General features: G+C 50.4%; 1 protein-coding gene across 3 annotated transcripts in view; it reads left to right on the top strand.

Annotated features, from left to right (window-relative positions):
• Positions 1-16,756, top strand: part of LOC119153426 (phospholysine phosphohistidine inorganic pyrophosphate phosphatase) — an 89,215-nt gene that overhangs the window by 40,704 nt on the left and 31,755 nt on the right. The window contains exon 7 of one of the 3 annotated variants that reach the window (XM_037399957.1): positions 9,440-9,876. The exons of the other annotated variants lie outside the window; for them this stretch is intronic. Within the exon in view, the coding sequence (XP_037255854.1) occupies positions 9,440-9,467 (28 nt within the window). The 3' untranslated portion in view covers positions 9,468-9,876. Of the gene's footprint in view, positions 1-9,439; positions 9,877-16,756 lie in introns of those variants that run through there. 3 annotated transcript variants of the gene reach the window in all.

Raw genomic sequence — 16,756 nt, 5'->3', positions numbered from 1 at the left:
AGGCTGAGGTTGCAAAGGTGTTTCATTGGCATCGACCGAGCCCCTGGAAGGCAGATGGCAGCTCAGGCCGGGTCAGGAATGGGGTTCCCTTCCCACGCTAGGGTTGAATATATGGACCGGAGAGGGGCTTGGACAGTCGTTCTGTGTTTTAGCCATTTTTTACATGAGAGCTTGAAGCCTCTCTGAAAGACAAATCTCTGCTTGCAGCTAGGCCGTGAAACTTCTTAGCTTTTGATCCCTGATGCTTTTTGTTAAGTACAGCCTAACTGGAGTAACCGTGTGAAAGGCAGGGACCTAAACCTGAACAGCTGGAATAAATCCTGTGTATGCCAGCGGTGAATGCCAGTCCCACTGCAGCTCAGCTGCTCCACTACAGACCCATCATTTCACAGGGCATTAATGGAGCTGACATAAATGAAAGCAAGGTACACACTGGAAGAACTGGCTTTTATTTTTGCAGATGAAGCTGTTTATTTTTCCTTGCTGGTTGAGATGTTCTAGCAAACACTCGCCTTCCTTGTCATCTTTAAACTATGTAGAGAGGTGGGGAGTTGGCTTCTACCAAAGCAAATGGGCTTTTGCTTTGAAAAGTCCCTTCCTGCAGTTTTTGGCATGACTGATCACCCTGCTCTCCACAGCCCCTGAGCTTCATGATACAGTAGTTTTGTACAAAACTGTATTTTTATGCATATATGCTTTTAAAGCTGCATCTCTTTGAAAACACGTCCCTAGATAGCCACCCTGTAGTTTGACGTGCAGAATTGGAGGTGGGTGCAGAGGACTTTCAGGACAAGAAGAAATGGCCTCAAGTTGCACCAGGGGAGGTTTAGTTTGGATATTAGGAAAAATATCTTCACCAAAAGGGTGGGCAAGCCCTGGCACAGGCTGCCCAGGGGGGTGGTGGGGTCAGCAGCCCTGGAGGTGTTTAAAAGATGCACAGAGGCGGTGCTTACAGAAATGGTTCAGCGGCAGACTTGGCAGTGCTGGGTTAACGGTTACACCTGATGATCTTAAAAGGTCTTTTCCAACTAAGTGATTCCATGATTCTGTGACTTACTTGGGAAGAGGGAGTGGGTTTGAGGGCTGTGAGATGGCGGCTAGAGGCACTGGTGGACACACAGCGATGACCAGTGCTGCTGCATGTAGCACAAGTTACCAAATAATATTCAGATAACCATCTTTTAAAATGCAGGATCTTTACGGCATGAATTCGACCATATCGTGCGTTCGCTCTGAGCAGCAGTCCTTAATGAAATGCTCACATCCCCTTCCCCACACCAAATCCTCATCTCTCCATTGCACAGAGCAGACATGGCCTCATATGTAGGGCAGCTTACAGAGCAACTTTTCCCCCTTGACAATCGTTGGTTTCCATGTGGGTTTTTCTACTCTTGTCTTCCTGGCAGCTAAATACAAACATTAACGCATTTATTTCTGGAGCAGAGCTTTTGAGATCCTGCCTTAACTGTGGGCAGATGGACAAGAGGCACAGAGGTTAAAACTAACGCTGGCCACAGGGTCAGTCACTCACAATGCTTCGCTTGAAAGTTCTGGAGCATTACGTGTAAACATATGTTGGAAACACCGCCCGCGGCTGCGGCGGGGGCATCTGTGTGGGCTCAGCCCTGCTGCAGATGGGCTCCCAGCTGGCCCCGGGCAGCGCTCGGGAAATCACAGTGCCCTGCGAACAGCCTGGCACCACGGGGGAATGGCATGGCTGGGCAGAGGGAGAATCCGTTCCTCCGCAGGGCGGCGTTGACCTTTTTCATCTCAAAAGCGTCTCTGTCTCCCTTCGTCAGGCGTCGGAGGTGCCGGTCTCCCTTGGGCTGGCTCACACAGGCTCTGCTGAGGTTGCTCTTCCCTCTGTCCTGGCTCTCATTAGTGGAGCGAAAGGACAGGTTTTGGCTGAGGACTCGGAGGCCAACTCCTGTTTCTACAAAGCGGGTACAAAGACCTCAGTTGAAAGGGGAAAAAAAACCTGTCTGCATTTAAATCAGCCTAATTAAGGTGGCTTTTTCCAGGAGCTGACAGGCACGCTGCATTGCCTGCCCAAAGTGATTTGTGCAATTACCGTCTTTTGTGTTTGTCTGGTGGGGTTTTTTTGTACCGCGCTCATTTACGGGACATTGCTCAGGGAAGACCACTTATGTGCAATACGTTATTTTAAGTTTAGAAATAGAGGGCTGGATTCTCACCCGCTATAAGGAGTGGAGTAAATCGGCAGAGCTCTGCTGATTTACACCTGCTGATGCTCTGGCCCACTGGATGCCTGGAAATAACTTAGCAAGTGTAAGAGAAAAAAAATGATTTCTCCATCCATCTGGAACACATTGCATACATCAGGGGAAGGAGAGGCATTTGTGAGAGCGTATGCTTCATTTATCAGTGTACGAGCTATTGAAAAGACTGGCTGTAGCTGGGATAATTATAACCCAGATTAGTCTTCTTGGAATGGAAAAGTAATGACAATCCTAATTTTACCAAATCCACTGAAATTTACTGTCTATTTATTTAACACCCCGAACCCTTTCCTGCGGCAGAGGATCGACTGGATTTATGCGGTTTAGTAATCTAAATACTTGGGAGTTCATCTGCGCAGCCCCTGGGCTGCTCTGGCTATTTTCACTGTCACTGCTCAGAGGCCGTGGGAACTGGGAATGCAGATGGGAGCGCAGGGAGGCACAGGCCGAAAATCAGCCAGAATCCGTCAAAATGCTATTCTTCCACTTGCTTTGCAGGCAAGAAGTACCTGACCTTCGTAGGCAGCTTTAGCTGTCGGTGCCGTGGGGAAGGGGACAAAGCTCGTTCTGTGCCCTCTTCAGGAGCCGCCTATTTTTTCTCTTTCCAGCATATCTGCAGGTTTTTTTCCTGCGTGTAAGGAGAGGCATTATGTATTTAGAAATTCCCCGTGCAGGGAAGGTCATAGCAGCAAGCGCATGTGTGAACAGGAGAGCCGACGGCTGTTTCCCTCTGACAAGCCACGGATAGCACCTGTCCATCCTAGCACCTTATAGAAATTGAAAACCTCTGTTAGAAGCAGGGATAGCAGCACAGCAAGGACAATCCCTTTGGGACAATACAGGCTTTGCTGAAAAAGAGAGGTTGTGCAGAATCTGTGAAAATGAAGGCAGGCGAAGGAGCAGAGCTATGGGCCTGGAAGCCCTTTTGTTACCATCATTTAATATTAGAGGAAAACGCCTGGACTGGAGTTTAATAATTGTTGCTGGTCTTTTTTGTAGCAAGTTCATAATTGCTAGGCCTGTCTGCAGTTGTGGGTTTGTGAGCTGTGCTGCATTTTGGCTGAATATTTATTCTTTTCTTACCATGAAAGAAAGCACCTTGTCCAGGCCAGCGTGCCTCGCAGGAGTTGAAACGCATAGCCTTGATTTCCCGTTCAACTCTAAAGCGCCGTGGGATTTTAGGGTTGTTGTAAGCACACACAAAACCCCAAACAACAAATCCTGAAAGATTAAAATAATGGTCCAAAGAAGACAGAAGGAAAATTTGCTTTGACTCCTTCTGAGGCAGGGTTTCAGTCCAAGGGGCTCGGTAGCACTGTAAACCTTTGTTTCAAGACACAAGCCAAATTCTTGCTAATAAAATTCAAAAGGCAATTTTCCTTCAGGGCACAAATTCTAATATAAAATCTCCTACATTTTCCTAAACCGCTGTCAGAAACTGGCCACTGTTGAAAGTGGAATACACAATTAGATCGGGCTGCCTGTCTGAACTGGCGTGGCAGCTCGGTACTACGCCTTCTTATACGAACGGGCAGGAGGCTGCATTGTCACTGTCCTGCTGCACTGTCACCGGGAAGGGCCCAGGCTCTAGACGGGTCACGTAATTGGGGAGGGAGGGGGATGAGGGGTTTGAACGTGTGTTTGGGGGTGTATCAGGCAGCCTCAGTGCCCTGGCTGTCAAAGCAGTATCTTTACAGTCCCGTGCTCCCAGTTCCCATGCTGCCATCCCTGCCTGCCCCTCACCTTGGTGGCCGAGTCACATTTTTGTATGCATCCAAGTCCCGAAGCGTTCGGGTAAGCTATCGAATGGTGTGGGATTGGTGCTTGGTGAGGGAACATCAGTGCTTTTTAGCCTGGGAGCTGTGAAGCGGTTGGCCTGAGCAAAACAAAGGAAGACGTCTTTGCATGTGCTTGGGAAAACAGTGGGACAGCAGCACAAAATGTACCCCCCCACACCCGCCCAGGGCAGAGCCAGTACCCTTAGTGCCAGCTCTGCTCCACATTCAACCCTTCTGTAGGCAGGTCATTGAACGTGAGAGCCGACAGCCACTCGTGAGTGTTAGGAAGTCAGAGCAGCTTCCTGAGGTCTTTGTATCTCACCGGTTTCCTGCTGAAGCCTCAGCAAAAATTATACACGTTGGGTGTCTGGCAGCAGGAGGCAGGTTTAGGAGTGCACTGCAGCTGGCTCGTGCTGCCCGCTGTGCAGCAGCTCCGGCGCGGCTGTGGACGAGGGGAGGGAGCATGCCGTTTGTACGTGGCAGGCTCGTCAGGCTGGAGAGCCATGTGCAGGTCTGGTTCCTCTCCGGCTGAAGCCGTCACTTTCCCATCACTCCTGAAGAGCTGCAAAAGGTCTTGCAGCTCCCGCATGTATTGCTTTCTTCCTGGTTTTTTTATTGCTTTTAAAACATTGCACACCCCAGTCACAAGGGGCAGAGGCATTCTTGAGATCCTGACCTGGGATCCCTTTCAGCTACAAAAAACGCTGTGGCAATATTCGTGCTGTGTCTCAGGAGAGTGTTTTCATGTCGCGTAAACACAAAGTTTCTCAGAATTTGCTCGAAGAGGCTCTTGGAAAGGTTTGGGAAGTGTGTTACAGGAGATGGTAAATAGGATAGTTGCGCGGGGGATGGAGTAACCTCCTTGCCTTCCGTCAGTGCCTTGGACCCTCCGTTCCAGCTGCAGCATACATTATTTAGCTCAAAATTGCTTCTTCTGGCACCCTTATCCCACACACTTGTGTACTAGTATGGCCATTCTCAAGGGCTTTGTCCCTGCCAAAGCACAGCCTGTTACCAAAAGAACAAGACAATTAAAAGGAAGCGGTGGAGTTTGCCATGTAAACGCTTCAAACTTACCCACGCTGAATAATAATGCAGAGCATCGTTTCATCCAGACAGATGCTTCCTGGATCGAAAGGAGCGACTGGATCTGATGGGAATGGATAAACAGCTTTGCAGCTCCCAGTTCCTGCAGCTCAGGTCCCCGCTGTCATCCCAGCGACTGTCCCTGCCTGGCCGCGGGCCACTGCACTGTCGTGCAGGGTGACTGCGTTGGGAGGCTCGAGGAGCAGGGTTTGTCAGCAGCCCAGATCCTGGTTGTTGAGGGGTCTGGGTGGAGACCTCTGTCCCGGCCCCAGCCTGGTTGCTGCTCCTGCCAGGTTCAGTAGGTGCACACGAGCACATTGCCTCCTGACGCCGGCGTGCTGCTGGCTCTTAGGCAGTGCCCACCATCGTACGCCCTTGTCCTGGGGGCAGAAATCATCTCTGGGTGGCTCTGGGCAAACCAGGGCAGTCACAAACTTGCCCTCAGTCCCCTCTCTCATGCTGACACCGTGCCCACGCATGTATTTCTTCTGCCCTTTATGGATCATCTGCTGCACAGGTTGAAGTTGCTGAGTGGGACCTACTTGCTGCTGATGGCTGAGCCGTTCCCACACCGTCCCCTTTGGATGGTGTGGGGACATCCTGCAGGCATCCCTTCCCAGGAAAAGCCTGGTTCTTCTGTGCAGGATGCTGTAACCCCGAGTGCCTTGGTGACAGCCTGTGTTGGCCCTCCTGACTTTACCTGAGGAATCAAGCTGTGTTGCAAGCTTGAGGAAAAGGTGTAGGGAGAGGTTTGGGGGAAAAGCAAACCAAACCATTATGTAGGTGGAGAGGAATCTGGGGCTGAAAGTGGAGTGCCAGACCAGCCCAGCTTGTGCTCCAGGGCCCTGCTACATCCCAGCAAAACCCACAAACATGGCCAGGTGGGTTTTATCCAAGAGAGCAGTGCTCAAGGAAAAACGTGCAGAAAAGCTGCGGTGCTCCAGCTCACATGCACCCATGGTTTTTGCATGGAAAAGTCTGCAGTCCTATGAGAGTGGCTGGAGAGAAGCCCCATCTCATAGCCCTCTGCAAGGGCACGGCAAACAGCGGAGAGGTGAAACGACTTAAACACGAGGGTAATTGGCAGCGTCCTTCTACTTCTGCCTGACCTTTTCAGTGCTGACTTGATTACCAGCCGTTCCTCTCCTCCAAGGCAGCCTGGCAGGCGGCATTGATGGACCAGCCGCTGAACTGGCAGGAGGCGGCAGGGAACGAAAAGCAACCGAGAGCGTTTCTGCCTTGTCTGAGTATTTCTGCATTGGGTGTTGGGGCTGCGGTGTGGTGTTCGGCTGGGGCTGGCTGAGCGCAGACTGCGGCGGTATTCAGCGCTGTCTTGACCGGTTAGCAAACCGACTTGATCCCAGGTGGCTATCATCTGGAAAGTGGCTGGTTGCCAGGTAAATCCAGGAGCTCCTATCTTTATAGGAAACTCCTAGAAGATTGACCAGGCAGTAAAACACCAGTTTTCTATAGCAATTACTCTGTGGGGAATTTGGCCGGATCTCTGTGTTGCAAATGTATAGGACATATGCCTATAGAAATCCTTGAGAGTGTGATAGAATTTAATCAATCCCACTTGTTTGTATGGAGAGTCAGCCCAGATCTCTGTGGCAGATGCCCAGGGAATGCTGGAGGCAGCAAAACCTGTTAAACAAAGATATGTGTTGCCCCATGAGCAGAATACACTGAATTTGCCTTTTTTTTTCGAACTCAGTCACCTCCTCCCCTTACTCCATCTCAGGTCATGGAGTCTTTGCTCATCTTTTCATTTTCCTCATTTTTTTTTTTCCCTTCTCTGTCTCTTCACCCCAGATTCCTGTCTGTTTTTCTTTCTTTCTTTATCTGTGTGTCTGCCTTGCTTTCTTCTTGTGCTTCGTTATGTGCTGGGAGCAAGAAGAGGCAGTTGCATGCGATGAGGCTGTTCTTCAGCCCTGCTCCCTGCGGGTCCCTGCTGAAGCCTGGGACTGGGCAGGAGCGTGGACATGCTGGGGGTCCTGGTGGGCTCCTGCAGCTGCCCCGGGGACTCTGCCCTGTGATGTCCCTTCGGGAGCACGGGGCAGAGAGCTGCTCTCCAGCCTGCAGAGCAACACCCCCCCCCAGCAATGGGTTGTCCTTCGTGGAGGTGGGTCCTGGCTTTGGAGTTACTCCGGTCACACAAATCCCAAAGGGGTTCCTAAGGGTCTGTGTTGTTTCAAAGCGTTTTATTTCCAAATAAGTGAGTTTCTCAGGCGTGTTTGTTACTCCCTGTGAAAACTCTTGGTTCTGCTGTATGTCCAAGCTGTGCACAAGCAACAAATAGTGATAACGAACAACCTATTGGCACGGTAATGCGCGGGCCAGCTGCTTGGACTGTGTATTTATTGGACTGGAGATGAAGTCGACATGGAAATATGAAGACCTGCTGTTAGCTTAGGCTTCTCCTCTGCCTTGTTCAGCCTGCCGTCCTTACAAGTAACAGGGAAGTTTTGAGTAATGACAGGAGATTCGAGAAAAGTTTATTTATTCGGTTTATCTGTTCTGAGTTTGCAGTTTGCATACCAACCGCGTGTTGTTTGCCATCACTTTTACTGCTTCCCCTGGGTAGATAGTTCTTTTCCTCTCCTTATTTTATGGATCTTTTGTACAGCAAGAGGAAAGAGGATGTTTCCAAAGGCACAGCACTATGTGACTATAAAACCACAGGAAGACTCGGGGCAGGATATAATACTCCCTAGAGTGGTCAGACTCTTGCAGAGAAGACAGGCCACTGTCTCCAGAAAGCTGCGTGGCTGTCACTGTATTGTCCAGCTCATTTCAGAAGACAGTGTGGGAGAAGTGTCCTTTATACTGAGACTGCTGTGCCTGCTTTCCAAGTCAGTGCTGGCTCCACATCCAGAGCCAGCACATGCCCTGTAGTTGGGGCACTTGGCAGGGATTTCCTATCTGCAAATCATAATTGCTAGGAGAGGAAAAAAAAAAAAAATAGCCCTGGGCCAATCTTGGTCTCATCTGCTGGGATTCCTAAAGGAAATGTACAACCTCCCCCTGAATAACCCCTTCAGGAGATTAAATATGGTGTTTAACACCTTCCTGAAATAGCCAGGACTCAAAAAAGCGTGGCAGTGTTGTTTCTCTGTCTTGCAGTGTTTTCATCCAGCATCCTCCAGTAATGTGGGTACTGCAGACAGTGCCAGGGCTGTTGCAGCGTGGCATCTGACCAGCATGTTGGGGGGAAATGGCGTCAGCATCGGAAACGTTGTAATGTGAAATAAGCAGGTGAATGAGCCTTCTTTTCCTGTAACCAGCCCGTCTGCTGCACTGAAAGGCAGCCGGGTGGGGAGGGAAACTTGGTGCTGTGGAGGGACTTGAAGGTTGGTCCATCCTCTGGGATTCCAGACATACCATCCAAATCTTGTTTCTGTGGTCATTTACAGGCAACAGCCCAACATTGTCTGATTTCGGAGACTAGTGCCTGCGCTGGCTGTTGTGGCTGGGGGCGGAGGAACCCTTCCCGCCCCAAATGGCTGCTCGGTCCCTCCTTTCCCCTCCTAGGAGGGCCATAACCTCCCGTAGGTCAAACCTTACAGCCTCTTCCTTGCCCTCCTTTCCCACGGCAGTGCTCATTCCCTGGGCTCTGCCTTCCTGCTGGTTTTCTGGACATCAGCAGGCTTGCAGGACCAGTACAGCATGTTTCTACAAACCTGGGCTGTGCTGGTGCAAGTCCCGCTGCATCTGTGGATCCCAAAGAGCATCACTTCGGCTGGGCAGCCTTTTCGAGCCTGCATCCCGCTTGCAGCATCCAACTCCCCGTCGGAGCAAACCGTCATGTTGTGGTCTCCAGCAGAGCAGCAGGTCCCAGGTCATGGAGGCACCTTCCCAGTAGATGGCATCAAAGACAGCGAGTTCCTCTGTCCCTGCCTGGGGAAGGCTGTTTCCCCACAGACCCATTCCCCATTTCCCAACATCGCTGGAGCAGACATTCCTTAAAAAAAGCAAGCTCCTTAAAGCAGCTGAGCCTTAAAGAAAGCAAGTTTCCCATTGCTTTTGTTTTGCTTCAGCGTGAAGTGACATGACTCATGTCCTATGTCATGGTGGGGCCCAGCTTTCCAGCTGGCAGTGGGGACTGGTGACGGCTGCTCCCTGCCATGCGCTGGCATCTCATGGCTGAAAAATGCATTGAAAAGGCGTGGATAAAAAATTATTACAGACCTTCAGGTGCGGTTTTTGATGTCTGAATTTAGTTTACTTTTGATACATACATATAATTTTGCTATGCAGTGCCCTGTGTAGTAGGAAGATTAAAGGCATTTAATTAAAGGCATCTCCTTTTTCTTTCTTTCTTTCTAAACCGTGAAGAGACCTGATAACTGTTGAAGGTCATTGATCTACTGGATGTGAAGAAATCCCTCTTCTCAACTCCCACCTGTAGGAATTCCTGTGATCAGCAGGTTTAGCACACCAGGACTCTCCACTATGCCAGAGCTGACACATCACATTTGAAAATCTGATCACCGACACATCACATTTGAAAATCTGATCACTGACTCACCATTACTTCTGTTCTCTTTGGGAGCATTTCCAAAACCGGGTTTCCTGTGTTAGCAGGCGGTCAGGAGGAGCGGGTGGGTACTCGGTGAAGTCTGGGGGGAGGGAACGTATGTGTAGTTTTTATTTTTAAACTTAGACCCCAGTGACTTTTAAATGTAATGAACGTAACGTACCCTGCCCTTGGGAAGTGTATTTAAGCTGCCCCCCAGTGCTTGCATTAGCCAATAGACTTAGCAGGATTTTATGGATCTATTTTCAATTAAAAGGAAAGTGCTGGAATTTCTTCCTGCTGAGTTCGTCTTCTGCTCTATTTGTAAGTTGAAAATAATAATAAAAAAAATTACTTTCCCTTCTTTTCTAGCCTGTAGATAGCATATATACCTTGAGCCTGACTCTTTGGTCCTCACCTGCTCACAGCACCCTTGCCTTCAGGTGGCGGCAGACAGGATTTGGCCCGTTGTGTGACATCCGAAGGAGGCAGTCCCAGGCCGGCAGCTGGGGTCCCAGCAGCGTGGCAGGCAGTGCTGGCGTCCGTGGGCGCGCAGCTCTTGGGGTGCACCGTGGTACCCTGCAGCTGGAGCTCTCGCTGTAAAAGTCTGTGGAATTGCAGGATGCTTTTGTAACTCGAGGACTTTTATTTAAGAAGCGTTGGGCCGTTGTCCTGCAGAGCACAGAATCACTCCGTTTTTGTGTTATTTCAGTTTTTTCAGGTTATTACCCCCCCCCCCCCGGCAGGCAGCAGTGCTGGCAGGCTGCTGCAGAGGGGAGCGCGCAGCCTCCTGCGGGACCTTGTCCAGGACCGATGGCAGAACGGTGCAGAGCTCGGTCTGCAAAGCGGTGCCAAGGATTTGGGGGTTCTGTCCTGGAACTGGAACCAAACCTCTCGGTATTTTGACAGCTGATTTGAACCTGGATCAAGGTGAAGGCAAAGAAATGCTGTACGAGTTACTGGGTGGGGACAGCAGCTTGGCTAAAGGCAAGCATCGCCTGCAGGGAAGGGTGCAGAGCTTTGCTTGGCTCTCCCAAGACAGATGCAGGGAAAGTGAGGAGAGGTATAGTACGGGGGTTCAGCACCCAGAAAAGGCAGTTGGGCAGGGGGCTTGCCATCTCTGCCAGCACCTCCCGTGCCCCAAGCACAGCCCGCGTGCCCCTGCACCCCGAGTGGGGCTGTGCCCTTCAGCCCGGGGGGGCCAACATCGCGCTCCTGCCGTGCCGTGCTCAGGCGTTAGTGGGTGTGAAGCTGAGGATGCTGTTCCTGTTGCTGAACTCTGGCCCGTTCCTGACTGACGGGGGCATTTGCAGTGAGGGCTGAACCTGAGCTGGAAGCACAGTGGAGAAGGGACTGGGGTGAGTCCTTAGCTTGCAAGGATCCTGGAGACTTCTGCTTTGAGAAGACAGAAGAAGACTCTCAGCAGACTGTCTTCCCTTTTTATTTTGATCAGGCCATGGGTAAAGACCAGGCTTTTGCATAGCTATGAGTGCTGTTGCAGTTTCTCACCCTGGGGAGATAACAAGGGACTCCAGGACAGAAAATCATGTGGCGGTGCTACATATCCTGGAGAGGGTCTGGTGGCTGTGCAGGAGAGCAGTGCTGCACGGCAGCGGCTCGTAGTGCCTCCTGCACCATTCAGGGCTTGGAGAGCATGGTCATGCTGTTCAGGAGAAGCACAAAATGTCATTTTTTGGGTGTGTTTCCTGGGGTGAGTTGCCAAGCCTACGTGCAGGCATGCTGGAGGACAGAGGGTTTGTCTGTCCCAGGCAGTTTTTTGCCAAGATCTGTGCTCACAGCCAGGCCACTGCAAAAATCTTGTCTGACAGAGAGACTTGACACAGAGTTTTGCTGGAGCTCAGTAAAAAAAGCAAATCTGTGTAGGGATAACGCATTTGTTTAATGGATTAGATCTAAAAACAGGATTAAGCCCTCGTGAGGGCTTTGAGATGGCAAACAAAGCTCAGGCAGGCCAGTGGGTGCTGCTGTGGGGCGGTCACATTGCGCTGCTAGAAACGGTCTCGGCACTGGCCGCGTCTTTCAGTGGGTGCTGGTGCTCTGGGGGACCTTTGAGGCTGCAAGGGGCTGTCAAGCTGATGCCCACCAGGGCCAGGACCACCTAGGAGCCTCCATATGCACCCCTGGCCTCTGTCTGGGGTGGGAAGCAAACAGCATCCTCTGGGATGAGCAGCCCAGCGATGCTCCTCTTAAACACCCGTACTGCAGAGGGGTGGGGGAGGGAAGCATTACAAATTTAGCACATGACTTTTAAGGCACAGACTTAGCCCAGGATGTAGGTGGGTGCAAATCCACCAACACCAGCGGCTAAACCCCTTTCACAAGTGCAAAGCTGGACTGTGTTCTCCAAGTGAGATGGCACCGCAGTGCTGCCCAGTGTCACACATTGCTGCAGTGTCCGGGAGGAGTGTCCTTCCCAGGGAAAAATGTTGAAAGGTGCCAGTCACCTCATTACTAGCTATCCTGTTCCCAGGGAATGAGGTGAGCTGAGCTTGATGAACAGGCATGGCGGGGAGAAGGGAGAACAGAGGAATGAAGTTGAAAGAAAACCAACCTGATGCTTTCCAAGAACAGATCAGAGTGCCCGGGACCATTCAGGTGTTACCCTTGGTTACAAGAGCTGAAAAGCGGAAAAGAGTGCTTGAAGGGGGAGGTAAGAGGGACCTCCCTGGGTGTCACTTTATAAAGTGGTACATAAAGGTTTGGCAGGCACCTGAAGACCCACTATTAGTTATTTTTTCTTGAGAAGGGACAGGTGGGCATGCTTTCAGAATGCTGCTGTGCAGTGATAAAGCCTCTGTCCCAAATGTATTCCTCATTTGTAGCTTCAGGAAGATTTATTTGCACAATAAAATGACGCACTTGACAATACCTGGGGACTTCACCCCAGCGACCGGTCCGCAGCCCTTAGCTCTCGCACATAGTCCCAGGAGACAGGCAGAATTTGGCTTTGCATGTGCTGAGGAATGAATGAATAAATAAATAATCCTTCCTGGCCTATGCAATTCACCATTTATAGTCATGCAACCAAATCCTGCATTCTGGTTTCCAGAGGGCTGGGGGCAGGGAGAGGGGGATCATCTCCGTTGCTGGGGGGGAAGCCTTGTCCCGACACAGGACGAAGTCTGTCTGATGGGAAGAGCTCAAAGGAGCCCATGCTCTGCAAAACCACAGGGAAGCTGAGCAGCAGCAGCTCCGTTTTGAGTTATCCTTATCTAGTTTCCACATCATTCATGTATATATATATATATACATATGTGCAGAAAGGGCAGAAGGGCTTGGGTTTGTGCTGAGGCCACATAAGGGCAACAGGGGAGTCTGTTATTGGGCTCACAAGAGGATTTGGCTGCTGTCCCGTGGACTGACAGGGCTCACCTCTTGTCTTGCATAGACTTGACCATTCGTTTGGGGGAAAGTCTGAAAAATTCACCTGCTTGTTTCAGTGAAGGCAGCATATTACCTGGCTGGAGCTCTGAGACCCAGAGGATGCTGCTTTACAAGCTCATTCAAGCAACCTCATTTCCGTTTCAGATTTTGCAAAGATTTACACAAACCTTTCCTCTGTAGCTGTGCCAGAGGAGTGCAGCGAGGGGCGAGTGGTGGTTCAGAGCCAGGCGGTTCATGATGGAGTGTCGAGAACACAGGGATGCTGGAGGACTGAGCTGTGCTCAGAGGTTACACCTCCCTTCTGGCACGCATTATAAGATGTCAGAGGTTTGTTGTAAGGGGCTGGGGTTATCCTCCTTACTTAGCTTCAAATAAACTTTTCAAAAATAACGTTTAGTTTCATTGTTTTGGTAAAAGAAGCATCGGCTCACATTCCTGTTTCACAGATGATCATACCTGACAGTCTTGGGAAAGAGGAGCTCATTATAGCTTGTGAGATGCCTCTTGTTGCTTTTTTGGGTGTGTACGTGTGCCCAGGTGCAGTTTATCTCAGCTAAAGTGGATTTCCTTTGTTTTGTTTTTCTTGTTCTTTTTTTCAGTATCTATTTTATGGGGCTGTGAAAACAGCCATCCGTGGCTGCTGCAGGTCTGTTAAACACTTTAAGGTTTTTTCAGCTCATCTGTTTTCAGTGAAGCTCTTAAGCATTTGCTCAGCTGTAACAAAGCCTTAATGTTGTCCCTTACTGAATCTGTGGGGGGTTCGGTGTTCACTGTAACTCCCTGAAATAGCCATAATACAGAATAAATCTGTCTGCTCCTGCTTGGTTCTGCACATAATCCATTGATAGTACAAAATGCAATTAGCAAGTCACTCGAAATAATTTTGTCCTATTGTCTGCCCCAAAGCAGGAGCTGAGAAAGGTCTCGGGGAAGAGATGGAGCCTGGTAGCTGAGTTGTTGAACGCACATCCCCGCTCCCTGCTGTGCTCCCTGAGGATGCACGTTCAGAAGGCTGGTGGCTTTGGCCATGAGAGTGGTGTGTTATCGCCCTTTGAATAGTCTGCATTGCTGTTCTTGTACAAAAACCGATGGAAGGCTCTTTATCTAAAACCAGAATTGTGTGAAAATTAGCTGGGGCTGGTGAAGTAGCATCTGTGTTATCTTTCTCTTAACCCTGCTTTACCTCTCCTCATCTCAACATGTAAATCCTATCGCTAATGGGATTTATTGCGCAGAAACCTCAGGAGCAAAATCTGCGGCTTTTGGAGGAACATATAGCTTAGTTTTCTCAGTAAATCATATCACTTCTGCTCAGGTTGTTTAGCTGCAGCGTGCTCTTGCGATCGTGTGCCTGCAGACTTCCCAGTTCTTGCACGAGTTACTTGGCAGTATTTGTGTACACAGAAGTAGGGGCTCACATGCGTTTGAGGCTTCCCCTCTTACATCCCAGAAGCGAATGAGCCCGGCAAAGGGAGGAGTTGAAGGTAGCTTCGTTGTTAAGCTGAACAAGTAGAATTGCCTTTTGTGTTGCCTGCAGGAGGTTGTTTGCAGGTGCCTTGGCGAGCAGAGGGGTGATGCCGGAGTGAGGTTGCCTCGGATGGGTGCACACATGCCTGAGTACAGCCCCCCGACGCGGCCTCTGGCGCTGGGGCTGCCGTGCTGGGATTTGGACGATTTCAGTGGCAGCAGCGCTGGATGCGAAGTAGAAACTCCTTGCAGCTTTCTCTTGCTTCAGGTCTTCGGTGCATTTATTTTCTCCGTTACCAGGCAGAGCAGTGCCTGCTTTGTAGCCGCACTCCCAGCCTTCCTCCCACCCCTGCGGCGATGGTGTGCCCAGCCTGTCCCCAGATGTGCCTCCCATCGACAGCTTCCATGCTGTCTCCCTCCAGCCCTGGCCATTGCATTTCAGAGTCATAGCGCTGGCAGGGAGGGGACCTCTGCGTGGGGCATTACAGACCTGTGCCTCTCTGATGGAGCAGCTGGATTTTTTGTCTGTTCTTCCTAACAGATGCTGGGCACTTCTGCTTCTGACTGGTGCTGTCGTCAAGTCCTGTCTTCGTCCTTGAATTAGGTTGAATCATTTTCTCCTTGACTTCATCTTTATTTCACAATGGATTTGCAGGGTTTTTAGTTGTTTGGATGTGGCTTCTTCTGGCTACAGGCTCTCTCCTTTTTGGGGCTGTCAGCATGAGTGATGTTGTCTTATGCTAATGTGTTCACCTTATAGCATCTTCTGTCCCTCCAGCTCTTGGCAACCTAATAGGCACATAATTAGGTTTACTCCCTGCAGTATTCCCCCCAGTGCTATCTCCTCTCTACTCAGTTGGGTATCTCTTCACAGAGGCAATGGTTGCAATGCAGCCCTCACCCTCTGCCTCAAACCCTCTCTGCCTTGCTCGTAAACTCATACCATGGACTTGCACATCAGGCAAGGAGGATTTTTAAATCAACTTCCAAATTCTAGTGTGAAGTCTCCTCCCTCTTTTAATGCAGGGCACAGCCAGGTAAGCATGGTATCGGGGACTTGATATACTGGGTAAACACCAGTTACTAACTGTTAACATGACCAGTTAAGGCTGTCTGAAATGAAGTTACCCTGGAACTCACAGACGCCATGGCACTGCTGTGGCAGGGCTCAGCAGCGGTGCAGCGGTGGCAGGGGCTCTGCTGATCCCAGGCTCCCCGTTCAGGCAGTGACTTGGGTTGAGAGAGGTGACTTGAGCGGTCATAAAGATACCGGTAAGTTGCTGTATCAAAGTCTGGAGGAAGACATACCGGCATGATTGTGGGTGTGTGTGGGTTTTCACTGCTGTGGCACCAAGACCCCAAGAGTTTGTACTGTCAGACTTGTTACAACAAGTTGCACACCTCCGTCATGTGTTGGAGGCAGGGTGTTGCTGTGTGGCTGTGCTGAGCATGGTTTGCTTCAAGTGTGACCCAAATGAGACGTTTCGATGGCAGGAAGCCTTTAGTTCAGATTGGTCTAAGTGTCACCTCACATGCTGCTTTGTGACACCTTGACTCATAACCACAAGCTCTTCCTGAGCTCAGCCGTTTTCCTCCCCAGCCCTGCCTTTGAGCAGCTGCTGCTCTTACAGAGCCTCTCCACTGCTCCTCCACAGGACACCAGCACATTTCCAACTCCCCACAGCTCCGACTGTCTGTCTGGGGGAAGCCACGTTAGGGAGCACATTCCTTGCACCAGCTCCGCTCCAGCCCGGCATGCTGCCGGAGTGAGCAGCTGGGTGTCCAGCAGCGTGCCTGACATGCTGGGGGCACCTGGAGCAATGACACCAGCTGGGCTCTTCCTCAAAAAGCAAACCCTGGCACAAATTGAAATAAATGATGCACCAGCCTGTCGGTGCTTTAACAGTCTGAGTCAGCCCAGTGTTTTGGGGATCTTGTTGCCCTTTGGAGGTAAGTTTGCATTTCTCCTGTGTCCTTCCAAGCATCTGCAGGTGGTTTAGAAACAAAGCTCTCACAGGAAGAGTTACTGAAGACAGGCAAAGGTCATGGCTGGGAGAAAAGGGATCATAGTTATTTTAAAATATTTTTTGGAAGATTGCAGAGGCCTCAGGAGCAGCGGCTTTTTGACTTTGCAGAATCTTGTAGGAGCTGGGTGGAGAAGTCACGTGGAGCAAATGGCTTTCTCCTGCCTCAGGCAGCATCCAGAAAAAAAGGAAAGGACTGTGTGTTTAGTCTTAAAGAAGTGCAGAAACAGGTGCTGCCAA

The sequence above is a fragment of the Falco rusticolus genome, chromosome 9 (genome assembly GCF_015220075.1).
Source record: "Falco rusticolus isolate bFalRus1 chromosome 9, bFalRus1.pri, whole genome shotgun sequence".
NCBI lineage: Eukaryota > Metazoa > Chordata > Aves > Falconiformes > Falconidae > Falco > Falco rusticolus.
This window is presented reverse-complemented; position numbering and strand designations above follow the sequence as displayed.